Source organism: Bubalus bubalis, chromosome 21 (genome assembly GCF_019923935.1).
Source record: "Bubalus bubalis isolate 160015118507 breed Murrah chromosome 21, NDDB_SH_1, whole genome shotgun sequence".
In the NCBI taxonomy this organism is placed as follows: domain Eukaryota; kingdom Metazoa; phylum Chordata; class Mammalia; order Artiodactyla; family Bovidae; genus Bubalus; species Bubalus bubalis.
In genome coordinates, this window is record NC_059177.1 from 4,407,092 (window position 1) to 4,426,874 (window position 19,783).

The 19,783-nt window shown below is 40.6% G+C and overlaps 1 protein-coding gene across 11 annotated transcripts in view; it reads left to right on the top strand.

The window, feature by feature from the left end:
- Positions 1 to 19,783, top strand: part of RBMS3 (RNA binding motif single stranded interacting protein 3) — an 817,173-nt gene that overhangs the window by 498,610 nt on the left and 298,780 nt on the right. For all 11 annotated transcript variants that reach the window (XM_044934041.2, XM_044934037.2, XM_044934042.2 and 8 more), the window contains exon 5: positions 8,041 to 8,198. In XM_044934041.2, coding sequence (XP_044789976.1) covers positions 8,041 to 8,198 — 158 coding nt within the window. The remainder of the gene's footprint in view (positions 1 to 8,040; positions 8,199 to 19,783) is intronic.

A 19,783-nucleotide genomic window follows, 5' to 3' on the forward strand; every position in this document is an offset into this window, starting at 1 on the left:
GTGGGGGCAAGGAATCATGACTTTATTGGAAAGCTAGCAGACTGCGAGGATGGTGGACTTGGGTCCCAAAGAACCATCTTACCCAAGTTAGAATTCGGCCTTGTTTTATATTAAGAGGGGAGGGGGGGTGATTGGTTGTTGCAAACTTCTTGGTGCCAGAATCCTTTGCTCTTGCAGCTGTTCTGGTAAATCTGGTCATGATGTTCTTGTAAACCTCCAACAGACAAATGTTATTCACTGTTCTGTGATTTTTTTAAACCTCTATGCAAATGAAAAAGTGTTATACCCTTAAGGGTCAGAAAATGGGCAATCCTACATATTTCAGGGATATTGGCAATATCCCTAACTTGCAGCAAAAACAATAGAATAAAAAAGTTAAAGTAAAAAGAAATGGACCCAACATGGCGTCAGATTTGACCTTTGCTATTATATTTACATTAAAAACTTTTGTGTTGTTTCACACAGAAATTCAGATTTAGCAGAGCACCCTATATTTTTTCAGGATGCACTACTCTCAGGGGACCCAGTGATTACCACCTGAGTCCTGTCGCACAATTGCAGTGGTCACCGTGTGTGGTAGGCGCTGAGGTGTCACTGACGCTGACCCAGTGGGAATGGTTGCCCTTGAGTGGAATCCTTTATCCTTAACACCTTGACGCCTCATCCGATGACACATTTGTGTGTGCCCCCAACATGCCTGTGGGCCTCAGCAAGGCTCAGCTGTCCTGGGCAGAAGACACAGAGATGGTTTGCGTGTATTCTGTATGTGTATGTGTTGTAATGATCATTCCAGAAGAAATGAGTAGGGTGCTGTAGCAAATGTATGGCCATATTCATGCCCGTTCCAGAATTTCAGTCGTTTGAAGAAGAACCATTGTCATTCTCCACAAATCAAGTGATGACATTCTGTTCTAAAACCCATGTCTCGAAAGCCCCATCGGAGAGGTGAATGAGATTGAGGAAAAGGGGTGTACTTTGTTTGCAATATTGAGTCTGTTTCTCTATAGTTTTGTTTCCTGTTCTCATTCTTGACCGTCAGGACTCTGAGTACAAAACCATACGTATTTGTGATATAACAGTACATTACAATAAAACTATAGAGAGAGCTCAATATTGTAAAATGTTAATTTAGCGTTTTCTCACAGGAGAAACCATCCCATCAGGTGATACTGGGCTGAGTTCAGGAGGTCCTGTGAAGGGAGAAGTCAAGCAGAGCCAGGACCCCGCCTGGCCCAGGACTACACACAGGTAACTCCGACTCAGTCACTGAGACTCAGGGTGCTCGCTTAGCCCTTCACTGCTCACCTCGCCTCGCCCCTGCCTTAAAGAGCAACACGTGACCGAGTGTTCAGGTTGTCCTGAGCCTTGGACACGATTTTCCATTCTCTGCTGAGTGTGTTGTCCAGAACCAACCCGTGTCCCCAGTTGAACTTGGGGATAAGAACTCCAATTGCCAATGCCGTGCTTACATGAAATCTGAAATAATGAAATCCTTCTTTGCAACATGTGTTCCTTAGGGGAATTGTTTTTATTCATTCTTATTTTATGGAAATTGTTCTTATTGGTGCCTCAGGAGGAAAAACTGCTGGATGCTCTGCTCTGACTCCATCAGTATGTAAGAGCAGGGGAAGAGAAATCACCTTCTCACTCTTAGCAGAGGGAGAAGACAATTGAAAATAGAGGGCAGCCGCCTTCATTGCTTAGCAGACAAGACAGAGGATATCTTTACTGGGCACTATTTAGGGGTGAAAGTCTACTTCTTGGTAGTCTTTCTTTACTTTCCCTTTAATGGTCTCTAATGCATTAGATGCTTCTAGAGAAAGGGGAAGACTCTGGCTCTTTTTATACCTGGTCCAAGACCATGTTTTCGTGGCTAGGGAACAAGAAGGTCCTATGTGAAGGTCAGAGCTAAGACTGCTCTCATATTTTTATGGCAAAACAGATTTGACAAAATTAACACTTTGTATTAGTTAAGATTCTTTAGAGAAACAGCCAGTAAGGTATGTGTGTGTCTGTGTAAGTGTGTGTGAGAAGAGTTCTATTTCATGAAATCTGCCTGATTATGGAGGCTGACAAGTCTCAAGATCTGAGGTCAGCAAGCTGTGCTGGAGACACAGTAATAGCCAGTGTTTCAGTTTTGAGTTCAAAGGCAGGAAAGAAATAGGGTCCCAGTTTGAAGGTGGTCGAACTAAACTTGAGGGAGGATCAGCCTTTTTCAGATCTTCAGTGATTGGAGGAGGCCCACTCACATTAGAGAGGGTGATCTGTTTTATTCAGCAAACAAATTAGTTTAAATGTTAACGTCATTCAGAAGCACTCTCACAGCTAGATTTAGAACAATGCCTGACCAATTCTCTGAGCATCCTGTGGCTCAGTCCAGGTAGCAGATGAAATTAATCATCAGAGAAGTATGTCCAGAATGGCTGGTTTCCTCCAGATCTTGCCGAGAGGAGCTGGAACTCCTAGACCATGCATCAAACAGGCTGATGATGTTACTAGAAGGGTAAGAAAATTTGTGTACAAAGTTAGTGTTAAACTAATTCTAAAACCTCTGACACCTTTAAGGGCAGCTTGTTAATTCAAGAGGCTCTGACTCCATGTTTTTGTTTTGGGGAAAGGGAAAACACTTTGTTTTTATTATTATTAATTTTTAAATTGCTGTAGCATTTAAAATAAGCTTGTCCATTAAAAAGTAATACCATCACAATATTTTAATTATCCTCCAATTAAAATAAATAAATTTTAAAGAAAAGCAATTACACCTTTGTTTCCACATTGATTTTTCATTCTACTAGTGAGATCCATTGAATAGCAATATTTATTGGCAATCCCGAGAATTGGCGTACTGTAGAACAAAGGGTACTATCTTGATCTTGATCAAGATCAAAAATATCACTTATGATGTCATTTATTCACTTACTCGCCATGTGTGTTTGGTACCCTTCTTAAAATATCAGAATCGATTTTCTCATTTGTAGAGTGATGATAATAACTCTTGCCAATCTACTGCCTAGGAGTGTTAGAAAGAGCCATGTAAAATAAAATAAATGCCCCCAAACACCTTAAGTACTGTAAAACTCTGCTCCGTTGAGGAATAATATTATTACCTGTGGTCTATATGAACATCCCCTTCAATGTGTTTTAAAAATATTTAAAATCATTTGTTTGCTTTAGAGCTGCTTCAAACATCCTCAGGGTATTTCAGGATATTTAGTCTCCACTGCTTAGGACAATTCATCCTGAGACAGCTTTGTCCACTTCACAGTTAAAAGTGACTATTAATTTGATTGCACATAATGTTGTGCTTTAAAAAAAAAAAAAGTTTGATAGTATATAAAGTAGGCAAAGACTGGTAACTTAGTGTAAAATATTATCATGGAAAAAATAGAAATATAGTCCCCTAAATCAGTGTTATAATTTGATCTACCAAATAGTACTTGTTCAAAATGGATACATACAGAAATAGAGAGTAAGCATTTAAAACTTTTTATAACAAGTTCACAATAGCATGACATTTAATCCAAATGTAATTTTGATCTGTTGAACATGGCAATAAAAATTGCAACTTACATTTTGTGTCTTTTAATTTTGTTCTATTAGCTTTGGCAAATATAAATATTTTACAAATATCAGTTTGTGACAGATTGGAAATTAAAATGGTTCCCACCACAGGTGGCTTGAGAAACTTTGCTCTAAAATCTCTAATGCCAATAACTACTTCCTGAATATTTAAATATAATTTCAACAAGCATCAATGTTACCAGATTGAGTGTTGAAATCTTGTTCAAAAGTTGTTACCTTTTCTAGAATCATGTATATATAATAGCTGTGTTATGCATCCAGCAAACACAGACCCAGACGTAATATTTGATCCTGATATGAGCAATAATGTTGTCCTCTATTTGTCTTCATTTACTAAGCTTCCGCAAAATGTTCTGAAGTTGTTCCTAACTACATTTAAAAAGTGAATGAACACCAATAAATCTGACACCAAAAATCCATGGAGAGTGAAGTCATGAAATGAATATTTACATATCCTTACATAAAATGGCAAGGTCTCTGCTCCCATTAACAATGGGAGTTCTAACTTTTCCACAATCTTTTGACGAAGCTAAATAATAAATCAAGAAGTCCCTATACCGATGAAAAGATACAGACAGACCCAATGGAGGAGTTATATGCTGACACAGTCAATTACATGTAATAGATGTGTGAATTATCGTCATGTACTTTTTCAGATTAAATGCTGCAGAGGGGTCATTCAGTGATGGTATGTGAGATGCCAAATAAGGCCAGGAACCCCCTTTTCTTGGCTTAACTTTGTGTCTAAGCTAAGTAATGAATAAGCAGCAGTGAAAAAAATAAGATATGCAGAGATATTCTTTTCTGTACTAATATTTCTTTGAACTACACACTTCTGTCTACTATTCTCTGGAGTGTACGAGGAAAGGCAGTATGAAGCGTTGGGAAGAACATTAGACCAGGCATGAAGGGACATGGGTTCTATTTCCAACCTGTTACTAATTAGCTGGGTGGCCTCGAGTAAATCATAAGCACTACTCCAGTCTCTATCTTTCCCCCATCTGTTAAATGACCTGACCGGATGAGGTGCCCCTTCAGCTCCATCCTGGAGCTAAATGATCATGAAAAGTTAAAAACAGATTGGTAAAAGATTCTAGAGTGTAAGTATCATATGAGTTATTGTTTTTTGCAAATTTAAAAGGCATATTCTTTCAAGTTCACAGTGACAAAGAGCCTTTCAAAAGAAACGGTCTGTTTACATAAATCTGATACATAAATAAAAATTAAAAATATAGATGTATATATTATTTTAAAGTTCATTCTATACAGAAATTAATTTCTCTTGTCAAGTCAACAAATGTGTTCAAGGCTTGTATTTCAAAGGAGAGAATGAGTTAATGAATAACACTGCCCAACACTATAGTCTTTCTGTGAACACAAATCAAGGAATGATGCTCTCCAATTCTGTACTTTCTCTATGAGTACAGATTAGGAGTTGGTCTTGCTCTTTGAATTTGGATTCAGAAAGTAGCTTCCTGGGCAGTCTCTCATGTATAAGCTCTGTCTGTTTATTGCACTCCGTTTTGAGAAGGTGCAAGTAAATAAATCAGGATACACTGGTCTAATGCTACTTGAAAAATGAAAAGATTGTACAGAATGCTGGCATAGGGGGATTGTTTGCTTATGGTGGTTTATCCTCATTTAGGACAAAGGGGTGCAGAACACTGGGCAAATTCCCACCCATTCCTGGGACTGCCGTATGTTGCAGTCTGCTCTCTGGGCTAAAGCAGGAACTTCCACTGGGACTTGAGTTGACCTGAAAGTGTAAGCTCCAAAAACCACACTATAAGAAAGTTATTCTTTTCTCAACTCTGATTCTTCCCAGGAAAAAGACTCTGTCTGGGCCTAGTGTGGTCAATACCTCTCTTAATTACAAATCTCTTTTATAACTAAGAGAGAATCAGCCACCAAGGTCAAAATCTTCTGTGAAGAAGCAATATCTAATATAATTTAATAACATTAATTTGTTACCAGTTTTGATAGTAACCTACTTATGCGAAGTGATCCTGGCCTTTTAGCTACGCAAGCAACATAATGTTGTCTTTTTAAATGGGTTTACTTAAGCCCAAAGGTATTCTGATGTAAAGAAAAGTTTTAAGGAAATAAAATCAGTACATGGCTGGCACATTTTCTAAGATGATATGCAAATGATTACAGCGTGGATAACACTGGACTAGACTAGTGGAAAAGGCACTGAGATGGAAGATAGAAAACCTGACTAAATTTAATTTGAACCCCCTGTCACTAATTATCAAATCGCCTTCAAGTAAGATGATGAAAAGTTCGTGCCTCCATTTCCTCATTATCCAGTAACTATAATGCTATTTGCTTACCTGCCTTTGGAAAGATAATATGAAGATTAAAATTAAAGGATGGGTAGTAAAATAATATAAAGATGGAAGTTGTATGTGCATAGGCTTGTTATTATGTATCTGAAATACCACTTTTTTTTAATCACCCCCATTAAGGGTTGGGGATCATGTCACTTAGGAAAAAATAATATCTCTGCTTTCTCTCTAGGATCATACCATTAATTAGTGATGTGTGTGTGAGAGAGTGAGAGAAACTGACCACGGGTATACAGTTTCTCCATTTAAACTGTATTCCCAAATGCTAAAGTTGTGTTGTATTTTTTTGATTGATTGCATATTTATTTGCAGAGATTTCCCTGGTGATCAAAAAGCTTGAAAACTAAACTGTGTTTCAAAAAGAACCTAATAATAGATCTTATTCATCTCAAAGCCTAATACAAATATTATGACCTCCATGAATATTTAGAACTGCTAAACATAATGGAGTTTAGTTTCATGCCAAAATTGTTTCTTGACCTGTAATAGTAATTGGAATCTTGTTCATTGTGCTTAAAACCTCAAATATCTACAGAAGATATCATCTCTTCACAAAAGATATTTTTACTGTTATATCATCTCATTTGCTACAGACTTCAGAACTGCTTTTCCCAATGTGATTGTGTTTCTTGTTGTTTTAGTTAAAATATAATAGTTCATTTAAGTATCTGATCTGTTTTGATATTAACTAATCACATCAGGTTTTTGGCTGTGCGTTCCCTTGTAGCTCAGTCGGTAAAGAATCTGCCTGCAGTGCAGGAGACCCGGGTTCGATCCCTGGGTTGGGAAGATCCCCTGGAGAAGGAAATGGCAACCTACTCCAGTATCCTTGCCTGGAAAATCTCATGGACACAGGAGCCTGGTGGGCTGCAGCCCATGGGGTCGCCAAGAGTCGGATACGACTGAGCAACTAACACTTAATCACATCAGGTTTTTGGGTGTGCATTATTTTGAGACATATAACTAAGTTCCAACATGTAAATTCAGTCTGTGAAATGGCAAATGTTCGTGTACTTGGAAATAATGCTGGCAGGTTGTTTGATTTCCCATCCTATTAAAAAACCTTATTTAAGCGCTAGTACTGCTTCATAATCTCATTCACGTGTAAATATTTAGTTGTGTTCTGTGGCAGCAAGCAATCATCAGAAATCACCTGAAGGGCTTGTCAAAACACAGGTCATTTGGCCCACCCTCAAGTTTCTGATCCGGGAGTGGGTCCTGAGAATTTACATTACTGGCAAGTTCCCAACTGATGCTGAGGCTGATAATAAATGATGTTCTAGGACCATACTTCTTTTCCCCCCATTGATTCAGTGGAAAGCAGTATAGTAAGACAGGAAAACCCGCGAACTTGGGGGATATCCCCCAGGTTTCAGCCCTGGCTTTGACGTTTACAAGCTATGTAACTTAGACAAGCCATGGCTCAATTTTGTCCTCTTTAAAATAGTAACGATTATATATACTGGGAATATTGAATGAAGTAGTCTATATCAAGGGTTTAAAACAATGCTTAGTGTGTGGTGAAGGGCTTCCCAGGGAGCACTAGTGGTAAAGAACCCACCTGCCAATGAAGGAGATGTAAGAGATGTGGGTTGGATCCCTGGGTCGGGAAGATGCCCTGGAGGAAGGCATGGCAACCCACTCCAGTATTCTTGCCTGGAGAATCCCACAGAGAAGCTTGGCAGGCTATGGTCTATAGTGTCACAAAGAGTTGGACACGACTGAGGTTACTTAGCACACACACACACATATGACTATGAACGCTCTCTAAATGCAACATTAGTAACTAGTGGTGAAGGCAATTAGAGTGGTTATAGAACCACCAGCTAATGGTCATAGAACATACGTATTTACCTTTGTTCAACTGCAATAAAAGTTCATTAGTCTTTTCTAAGGCAGGCTGGACATAAAGCATGGTTGCCACAGATGACATTGTTTCTATGAGAAGCCTTCCGGCCCATAGGAGTTCAGTGAAAAGAAACACTGCCCTCACTGAAAGAACTTGAGCAGAATGTTGGAGATTGGACTCTAGATGGCAACATAAGGGAAATGTATCCGCAGTGTTTCTCAATATTCAGAACTTACCCCGTGTGTTTCTTTTTTCCCTTAGCAACAAGAGCAAGACCCAACAAACCTTTACATCTCAAATCTCCCCATTTCTATGGACGAGCAGGAACTTGAGAATATGCTGAAACCCTTTGGACATGTCATTTCCACAAGGATACTAAGAGATGCTAATGGAGTCAGCAGAGGCGTTGGCTTTGCCAGGTAAAACTCCTGCTCTTTCCTGAGTATTCACTTTTAATTCCATCCCTTTCTAGCATTAGAATAGTGCTGGAATGTAGAATATTCAAAGAAAAGCAGATTATCAAACTGACTCTGTATCTTTGCTTTGAGTTAGAGAATTCCAGTATAACTATAAATATGTTGTTCTTGCTAAAATATGTACACAGAATGTTTCTATCTGTCACATGTCATAATGAAATGCCTGACACTTTCCCAGTCCTCTCTATGCCTATAGATCAACAAAACCAGATGCTGTCAATCTCACTAAGGGTCATAAATGCTCAGAACCCCAAAGTCAAAGACCCTATGGGCTGAACAAAGCATCCACATGATTTAGCATTGATTTCCAAAGAGCTAGACGGTAGAATTTCTCAGCCAGGGGAAGAGAGAAGATTCAGAGAAACAGAAATTGTTGGGAAGTCCCAAGGAACTCAGAAATCTAAGAGGAGGTGAAGAGGGCATTTGCATTTAAGAGGCCCTTGCTGCGAGCTTTTGATGTTTTAATCAAAACAGAAAAGAACAAATTGCACTTTTCTCATTGTTGGAAAAAGACGAGTAGTTTTCTTTTTAACTTTTAAGGGAATGTTTACCAAAGGGGATCTCAGCCAGAAATGGAGTTAAAATGGTTGTACCTGCTGTGCTTTCATGAAAAAACAAAGTTAAGGAAACTGCAGAGAAAAAGAAACTGCTCAATGGCACAGAAGAAAAGGAAAAGCTGTGTCTCCACAGCTGGGTGTGTTTATGTGTCTTCAGCGGACTCAACGTGAATGAATGGATGGATATTACATATCATCTGGAAGCCAGCCCCTTACAGACAGGCATGCCTGCCTGTGCGGAACCCTGGCATCTCTTGGAAAAATCATCTCAAACCAAGTTCTGTGAACACACTTGAAAAGATAAGAAAACACAATTGTTAACTAATCTCTACCTTAACTTCCTGGAGGTCATGGACCAAGTCTTAACGTCTACACAATGTCCTACACATACTAGCCTGGGAGGCCTCTACCGGATGCATGTCTTACGATTTGAAGAGAAGTCAGCCGAATGAAGAACATCTCCCAGACTTGAATATATTCATGAGGCTTTCAAGTTTTCAGAACATTATTAACTGTTGATTTTAATGGTCAAGGCAGAGCTAATCGGACCGCCTGGGACTCTGAAATTTGCCCATGTAGTCACTCTTGGAGATGGCACCAGCTGCTCCTGGAGGCCTGGCAATGCAGGATTCACTGAACGCCTGCTATGCTCCACTTCACACAGAGTATCCCTGCCCCCCCAAACCTCTCTAACAAATCAGCTCCTCCCGCATGTGTGCTCCTGCTGAGAAAGAAACGTTTCAAATTTATCAAGTGAACACCTTTTCCAAGAAGATCTACGTCTTTTTAAAATTATTCTTAAGCAAAAGATTTTTGGTACAAAATATGACTATATTAGTTTGTTCAGACAGTCATAGCAGAAATCAACAGACTAGGTGGCTTTAAGCAACAGACACATATTTTCTCTCAATTCCAGAGGCTAGAAGTTCAAGATCAAGGTAGTAGTAGGGGTTGGTTTCCTCTCTGCGTTTTGTATTAATAGATGGTCTTCTTTTCCTGTATCTTCACATAATCTGCCCTTTGTGTGTGTTCTTAGTCTCTTCTTAGTGTCTTCCCATCAGTCAGATTGAACTAGGATCCACCCATTATATACACACAATTCATAATCCAGTCTCCTGGAATAAACCATAATGGAAAAGAACATTTAAAAAAGAATGTATATATGTGTAAAACTGAGTCACTTTGCTGTGTAGCAGAGATTAATATAACAATGTAAGCCAACTGTACTTCAAGTAAAAAATAAATGAACTTAATACAAAAAATGTTTATATATATATATACGCACACACACATCCTTATTCATCTATTGTTGATGGACACATAGTCCTTTATATATGCCTTGGTCATCATAAAAACACTAGTATGAACATGCGGGCGCATGTATCTTTTTGAAATAATGTTTTTGCTTTCTTCTGATGGAAATATATGAATGGGATTTCTGGATCGCATGGTATTTCTGTTTGTAAGTTTTTGAGGAATTTTCATTCTGTTTGTCCGTGTGTGTACCAATTGACACACCCACAGTAGTGTACAGAGTTCCCTTTGCTCCACATCTTGCCAACATTTGCTATTTGTGTTCTTTGATGATAGCCATCCTCACAGATGTGAGGTAATGTCACATTGTGGTTTTGATTTCCAATTCTCTGCTGATTTGTGATATGGGGCATCTTTTCATTTGTTTGTTGGCCATCTCTACATCTTTCTGTGGAAAATGTCTATTCAGGACTTGTGTCCATTTTAAAATCTACTAGTTTAGTTTTTGGATATTGAGGTTCTTTTTTAATATTGAATTTGTATGTTTTGGATATTAAGCTCTTATCAGCCATATCGGTTGCAAATATTTTCTTCCATACAGAAGGTTGTCTTTTTGTCAATGGTTTCCTTTTCCTTGAAAAATCTTTTAAGTTTAACTAGGCCCCATTTTTTTATTTTGCTATTATTTCCTTTGTCTTCAGTTCACTTCAGTTCAGTCACTCAGTCGTGTCCAACTCTTTGCGACCCCATGAATCGCAGCACGCCAGGCCTCCCTGTCCATCACCAACTCCCGGAGTTCATTCAGACTCACGTCCATCAAGTCAGTGATGCCATCCAGCCATCTCATCCTCTGTCGTCCCCTTCTCCTCCTGCCCCCAATCCCTCCCAGCATCACAGTCTTTTCCAATGAGTCAACTCTTCACATGAGGTGGCCAAAGTACTGGAGTTTCAGCTTCAGCATCCTTCCTTCCAATGAACACCCAGGGCTGATCTCCTTCAGAATGGACTGGTTGGATCTCCTTGCAGTCCAAGGGACTCTCAAGAGTCTTCTCCAATACCACAGTTCAAAAGCATCAATTCTTCAGAGCTCAGCTTTCTTTATAGTCCAACTCTCACATCCATACACGACCACTGGAAAAACCATAGCCTTGACTAGACAGACCTTTGTTGGCAAAGTAATGTTTCTGCTTTTGAATATGCTATCTAGGTTGGTTATAACTTTCCTTCCAAGGAGTAAGCGTCTTTTAATTTCATGGCTGCAATCACCATCTGCAGTGATTTTGGTGCCCCCCAAAATAAAGTCTGACACTGTTTCCACTGTTTCCCCATCTATTTCCCATGAAGTGATGGGACCAGATGCCATGATCTTCGTTTTCTGAATGTTGAGCTTTAAGCCAACTTTTTCACTCTCCACTTTCACTTTCATCAAGAGGCTTTTCAGTTCCTCTTCACTTTCTGCCCTAAGGGTGGTGTCATCTGCATATCTGAGGTTATTGATATTTCTTCAGGCAATCTTGATTCCAGCTTGTGCTTCTTTCAGCCCAGAGTTTCTCATGATGTACTCTGCATAGAAGTTAAATAAGCAGGGTGACAATATACAGCCTTGACGTATTCCTTTTCCTATTTGGAACCAGTCTGTTGTTCCATGTCCAGTGCTAACTGTTTCATCCTGACCTGAATATAGGTTTCTCAAGAGGCAGGTCAGGTGGTCTGGTATTCCCATCTCTTTCAGAATTTTCCACAGTTTATTGTGATCCACACAGTCAAAAGCTTTGGCATAGTCAATAAAGCAGAAATAGATGTTTTTCTGGAACTCTGTTGCTTTTTTGATGATCCAGCAGATGTTGGCAATTTGATCTCTGGTTCCTCTGCCTTTCTAAAACCAGCTTGAACATCTGGAAGTTCACAGTTCATGTATTGCTGGGCCTGGCTTGGAGAATTTTGCGCATTACTTTACCAGCGTGTGAGATGAGTGCAATTGTGTGGTAGTTTGAGCATTCTTTGGCATTGCCTTTCTTTGGGACTGGAATGCAAACTGACCTTTTCCAGTCCCGTGGCCACTGCTGAGTTTTCCAAATTTGCTGGTGTATTGAGTGCAGCACTTTCACAGCATCATCTTTAAGGATTTGAAATAGCTCAACTGGAATTCCATCACCTCCACTAGCTTTGTTCTTAGTGATGCTTTCTAAGGCCCACTTGACTTCACATTCCAGGATGTCTGGCTCTAGGTGAGTGATCACACCATCGTGATTATCTGGGTCATGAAGATCTTTTTTGTGCAGTTCTTCTGTGTATTCTTGCCCCCTCTTCTTAACATCTTCTGCTTCTGTTAGGTCCATACAATTTCTGTCCTTTATAGAACCCATCTTTGCATGAAATGTTCCCTTGGTATCTCTAATTTTCTTGAAGAGATCTCTAGTCTTTCCCATTCTGTTGTTTTCCTCTATTTCTTTGCATTGATTGCTGAGGAAGGCTTTCTTATCTTTTCTTGCTATTCTTTCGAACTCTGCATTCCAATGCTTAGATCCTTTGTCTTAGAATTATCCAAAAAAAAAAACTTGCTGTGATTTACATCAGAGAGTATTCTGTCTGTGTTTTCTTCTAGGACTTTTCATGGTTTCTGGCCATACATTTAGGGCTTTAATACATTTCGTATGTGGTGTGAAAAAATTTTCTAATTTCAAATTTTTTTTTTACATGCAGCTGTTTTTTGTTTTTTCCCAGCACTACTGTAGGTGAACTGACATTAGTGTGTGAAGTTACTTCTGGGCTCTATTCTGCTCTATGTACCTGTTTTTATGCCAGTACCTCACTGTTTTGATTTCTGTAGTTTTGTACTATAGCCTGAAGTCAGGGAACATGATACCTTCCAGATCTATTCTTCATTCTCAAGATTGTTTTGGCTATTTGGGGTCTTTTATGCGTCCGTAAAAAATTTAAAATTATCTGTCCTATTTCTGTGAAAATTGTTGTTGATATTTTGATAGGGATTGCATTGAATCTGTAGATTGCCTTAGGATGCAGAGTGATTTTAACAGTATTAATTGTCTCCCAAGTTCTTTGATAATCTTTGCAAACATTACCTTGAACTGTTTCTCAGGTAGATATCCACTTAATTTTTCTTCTGGGTTTCATCTTGTTCCTTCAGTTGGAATATGTTCCTCTGTTGCCTGATTTTTCTTAAATTGCTATTTTATTTCTGTGTATCTGGTGGGTTGGTTGTGTTTCCCAACCTTGCAGGAGACATCTTGTGGGTGGTCTGGTAGCCATGGCTGGACCCAGTCCAGGTGATCATCAGGCCCTTCCCTTTAGAGAGGCTGCTGGATGGCAGGGATGGGTCATGAGGTGGCTAGTGGCAGAACCCAATGGGGCCCTGGGGCTAGCGCTGGCTCCCTGATGGGTGAAGGCAGGGTCCTGGGATCCCAGGACTGGTGCCTGCCTACCAGTGAGTGAAAGAAAGTTAAAGTGTTAGACATTCAGTGTGTCTGACATTTTGTGATCCCAGGGACTGTAGCCCACCAGCCTGCTCTGTCCATGGGATTCTCGGGGCAAGAATACTGGAGTGGGTTGCCATTTTCTCTTCCAGGGGATCTTCCTGACCAGGGATTGAACCCACATCTGTCTTGTATGTCTTCTACATTGGCAGCCAAGTTCTTTACCACTCACACCACCTGGGAAGCAGCAAGTGAAGCCAGGTCCTATGGCCATGCCATCTCACCAGTGGGCAGAACCGTGTCCTGGGGTCTGGCCATAGGGCCCAGGTGTGGTTTCTGAGAGAGCTTGCTGTGGGGTGTGGAGGGTCCTGAAGCTTGTGTTGGCCCGCTGGTCTGTGGGCCTGGACTGGTGCTGACCTACTAATGGGCGGGTGAGTCCTGCCATAGCAGGCGGCAGGGCTTTGTCGGTTGTCCTGGGACTGATGCCTGCCCTCTGATATGCCAGGCTGGATAGCAGAGTCCCTGGCTGCTGGTTCTTAGGGATTCCAGATCTAGTCCCTCTGTGTTAGTGTGAAGGACTGGACCCCAGGATCTCTTTTAGACAGGGATATGTCCAGGTGTGGCTGTGGGCTCAGAAGTTCTTGCAGCACCTGTTTGCTGGTGGATGGGGCTGTGTCCCATCCCAGTTAGTTGGGCTCCCAGTACTGGTGCCAACAGGCTGGTGAGTGGAGAGAGAGCTGAGTCCCGAGGCTAATATACTAGAGGGAGGCTTCCACTACAGCACGTACCAGCACCAGTGTTATTAAGGCACAAAGAGCTCCCGGCTTCTGTATCCACAGGGGGAGGCGCAGTTGCCTCCTGTCTCTCCAGGGGACTCTCCAAGATCAGGGGTTGGGTCTGACTGAGGCTCCTTTCAAATGACTGCTTCGGCCCTGGTTCCTGGTGTGTGTGAAATTTTGTGTGCTCCCTTTAAGAGTGGAGTCTCTATTTCCTGCAGCCCTCTATATGTTCTAAAAGCAAGCCCCACTGGCCTTCAAACCCAGATGTTCTGTGAGCTCCAGCTTGGGGAGTCTAATCTGGGTTTCAGACTGCTCGCTCCTTGGGAAGAACTTCTGCAATTGTAATTGCTGTCTTATTTACGGTTATCCGTGCCCACAGATGGGCACGGTCCTTGACTATGCCATGACTCTGTCCCTCCTGTTTCCTTCTGGTTCCTTCTGTTTTTTGGTTTGATTTTTTGAGTTAATTATTGGTTTATTATTATTATTCACATTTTATAATTATAGAAAACATGAGGGCAAGAGAAGTTAAAATCCTGTATAAAATCTTACAGAAGATAGGCGGGAGAACCTACCTATAGGTTCAGGTACTGTTCTCAAAATCACAGGGATTATAGTGATTTGGGTGTGCTTCTAGGAGGAAGTGAGCTCAGGGATTTTTTTTTGCACTTCTATCTTGGGACAAAATTCCAGATGTGGTTCTTTTTTTCTTTATTTATTTTTAATTGAAGGATAATTGCTTTACAATATTGTATTGGTTCTGCTATATGGCAACGTGAATCAGCCAGAGGTAAACACATGTCCCCTCCCTTTTGAAACTCCCTCCCTCCCTTTCCCACCTCTTTAGGTCATCACAGAGCCTCAGTCCGAGTTCCCTGAGTCAGTCAACAAATTCCCACCGGCTGTCTACTTTACATATGGTAGTGTATATGTTTCCATGCTACTTTCTCCAGAAGTTCTTGAGATCCTGAAATTCCTTCGACTGGAAAGAAAACCCCTCATTATTATTTTACTTGCAAGCTATACATTCATCTTCTTTGAAAATCACTTCTTCAAAGTAAAGGTGGTATCTTCGTTTTATATTTAAACCACTGAACTTCAAAGCATTGATTTGAACACCAGCAGGGTGCAGAAACAGCACAATTACAGGCTTCTTAAAGTTCCAGAAGCACTAGATAGTGTCTGAAATTACCGACCTTTTATTTTATTTTATTATTTTGTTTTTCCATTCTTGTAACATAAAACAATTTTGTAAGATCCACCCCGCTGCGGGCAGCATTTTATAGCCAAGTCATAAACTCCTACAAACAGAAGTTTATGGTGGGAATGCTGATAGTCAGACAGCCAAGAGCCACTGCCGCAGAGCTGGCGGGTGCCAACAGGCTACCTTGCCTTCCAGCACGAGGATCTGAGCATAAATCAGCCCAGGTCTAGAGGGACAGGACTGTGTGTTCATGTTATCCATTTCCCATTTCCAGAAACATGAGACCATTTGTCTAACAAAAATCACATTGAAAGAGTGTTATGAGGGGCCAGGAAAGAGTGACCCAAAACGGAGAAGGGATGAGGAGTGAATGTTCACAATTAATCCAGCTTCAACATCTGGGAACATAGACCCTCTTTAAGGAGTGCCTTTACTGTTCCCTCGTGAGCTAGAGAGCGTGAGAGACTGCTGAGCACAGAGACCTTTCTATTTTGCAGTTTTTTTTCACCTCTCTCAGTCCTCTTAATTTGATTCTCATGGAGTTTTGTTTGAATGACTTTTAACATCTGGGCAACCCTGTGTTCTATCGCTTCCTACCAAACGGGCAAGTTTTACAAGTAAATCATTTCAGTTCTTCTTTCTTTTCACTAAGTTAAAAAAAAATCATGGTTATAGGAAGACAAATATCAGCCTGACTATTAAAAATCAGGATAAATGGATTAAAATATTGTTTTTGTAGTTTCTTTTAATTACTTTAATTATCATTGCAATTTTGTTCACTTATTTTCCTCTCCCTGATACTGCTTACTCCCTATCTTTTCCCACTGATAAAGAAAATAAAGAAATTTTTAAAAATTACAAGGCAAATGCTAATACTGTCTTTTTAGGCAACTCTATGATGCTTTAAAATTACCATCAAGCTTATCTAAATGTGATTTTATTGTCTGGGCTATGTTTTGATTCTATCTACTTTAATTGTATCTTTGTGTTAATATTTCTCCCTTGCTGTTTTGGCAATTCATTCACCATCATTCTCTGAAATGCATGGAACTAGGAAATCAAGTTTGAGCAGAGAAAATCTCTAAAATGTAAACTTAGTGATTACTAACCTCCAAACTACAGCTGTGTTTGCACAGAAACAGGTTAGAATTGTGTTTGCTGAGGTTGAAAAGAAGGAGGACTGTTATTCCTTTTGGTAATTTTAATTCCTCTCTCAATTGCCAGCAGATGTGATCCAAGGAGGAGAAAACCCCTGGTCCAGCCTCTAGCTTCTTTATCTCTATTCTTGTCTTATGTGCTTGTCTTCATCTCTGTCTTCACGTTGCCTCTGTCTTTCTGTCTTTTAACATCAGAAAATCATGGTCATCGCTAAAGAAGCCAAAACACTGTCCTTGCTTTTCCATTTATTTGGTCTCTAGGTTTCAAAACCCAAACCAATCACTCTATCAACCAAATAAACAAATGGCTTAAATTGCACTGGATAATCTCTGGGCTTCCATCTTGCTGTATACATGATTTTATAAAAACTTAGAGAAGGAGAAAAACCATACAGTTTCTTGTTTTATTATGCTGAAGCTGGAACGACGTTATTCCCAAGACAGAGTTGGTGGAATGGGAGAAGGCTTCTGAGTATTATTCACCCTGTGAGACTAAAATCGGAGAATTTTGTTACCTTGGAGTTGGAAATGGGGGCCATTGCTTGTGCTCAGGGACTGTAAGATCTCTTCACCCTCTACCTGCTCTAAGTACAAACCATGACAGGCGCTCTTGGACCCTGAAGGTTGTGGGGATTTCAGGTCGGCTGTTAGTTTCCAGTCGATAAAGAGAAGCACTTTGCAATACTGTTTGGAAGACGTGTGTGACCCTCTTTTATTTAATATCTTTCCTACATGCTCAGCCTTCTGTGAGCTGGAGCATCCTAATATGAGTGCTTCCCTGGTAGCTCAGTGGTAAAGACTCTGCCTGCCAATGCAGAAGACTTGGGTTTGATCCTTGGGTCAGGAAGATCCCCCGGAGAAGGAAATGGCAATCCACTTCAGTATTCTTACCTGGAAAATCCCATGAACAGAGGAGCCTGGCAGGCACAGTCCATGGGGTCACAAAAGGGTCACACACGACTTAGCAAATAAACAACAATACCACCCATGAAGTGCGGTTATACACGTGGCTTTATGGGTCAGAAATCACTTCACTTGCATCTTTGCTCTGTTCTTCCTATTTGTGTCCTTGGGCTAGTTAAACTCTCTAGCTTCCCTTCCTGATATGTAAAATGTGTTCATTTATACATTCATTCAGTTCACCCATTAAATATGTGGGTACTACTAATATACCAGTGTGAAAGCGTTAGTTGCTCGGTCATGTCCAACTCTTTGTGACCCCGTGGACTGTAGCCTGCCAGGCTCTTCTGTCCATGGGACTCTCCAGGCAAGAATACTAGAGTGAGTAGCCATTGCCTTCTCCAATATGCCAGTAATTATTCCACGTGTGATCATTAGAGATACACACACACACACACACACACAAATCTCCTTTCACTGACTGGCATTCTGCTGGATTTGGGGACCCAGTAAGTATTCATCAAATATAAAATATCAATTGATGGATATCAACAATAGTGTTACAAAAACAAAATAAAGCATACGGGTGCTATAGAGAGTGTGGAAAAAAATGAGAGGCTTGAAGTCAAGGACAGGAAAGCCCTCTGAGGAGAGAGCTTTAACCCAAGATGCAAATGATGACAAGGAACGAGCATGAGAGTCCCTGGTAGAGCCCAAGAGGAAAGCTGCATCCCAGAAAAGGAAAGGGAGGATAGTCAAAGTAAGGCCAAGTTCCACATGTTTGGGAAAGAGAAAAAAAGCAAAAAAAAAAAAAAAAAAGGAGAATAGATATGTAACATATTAATACCTAGTAATGAAATATGGCTACAGCTCAAAGAGACTGATCAAAAGTGATAATACATTCCAGTTGCATTGAATGATGAGATCTGAACATCAGATCAGATCAGATCAGTCGCTCAGTCGTGTCCGACTCTTTGCGACCCTATGAATCGCAGCATGCCAGGCCTCCCTGTCCATCACCAACTCCCAGAGTTCACTGAGACTCACATCCATCGAGTCAGTGATGCCATCCAGCCATCTCATCCTCTGTCATCGCCTTCTCCTCCTGCCCCCAATCCCTCCCAGCATTAGAGTCTTTTCCAATGAGTCAACTCTTCGCATGAGGTGGCCAAAGTACTGGAGTTTCAGCCTTATCATCATTCCTTCCAAAGAAATCCAGGGCTGATCTCCTTCAGAATGGACTGGTTGGATCTCCTTGCAGTCCAAGGGACTCTCAAGAGTCTTCTCCAACACCACAGTTCAAAATCATCGATTCTTTGGCACTCAGCCTTCTTCACAGTCCAACTCTCACATCCATACATGACCACAGGAAAAACCATAGCCTTGACTAGACAGACCTTTGTTGGCAAAGTAATGTCTCTGCTTTTGAATATGCTATCTAGGTTGGTCATAACTTTCCTTCCAAGGAGTAAGCATCTTTTAATTTCATGGCTGCAGTCACCATCTGTAGTGATTTTGGAGCCCAGAAAAATAAAGTCTGACACTGTTTCCACTGTTTCCCCATCTATTTCCCATGAAGTGATGGGACCGGATGCCATGATCTTCGTTTTCTGAATGTTGAGCTTTAAGCCAACTTTTTCACTCTCCACTTTCACTTTCATCAAGAGGCTTTTTAGTTCCTCTTCCTTTCTGCCATAAGGGTGGTGTCATCTGCATATCTGAGGTTATTGATATTTCTCCCAGCAATCTTGATTCCAGCTTGTGTTTCTTCCAGTCCAGTGTTTCTCATGATGTACTCTGCATATAAGTTAAACAAAAAGGGTGACAATATACAGCCTTGACAAACTCCTTTTCCTATTTGGAACCAGTCTCTTGTTCCATGTCCAGTTCTAACTGTTGCTTCCTGACCTGCATACAAATTTCTCAAGAGGCAGATCAGGTGGTCTGGTATTCCCATCTCTTGAAGAATTTCCCACAGTTTATTGTGATCCACACAGTCAAAGGCTTTGGCATAGTCAATAAAGCAGAAATAGATGTTTTTCTGGAACTCTCTTGCTTCTTCCATGATCCAGCGGAGGTTGGCAATTTGATCTCTGGTTCCTCTGCCTTTTCTAAAACCAGCTTGAACATCAGGAAGTTCATGGTTCACATATTGCTGAAGCCTGGCTTGGAGAATTTTGAGCATTACTTTACTAGCATGTGAGATGAGTGCAATTGTGCGGTAGTTTGAGCATTCTTTGGCA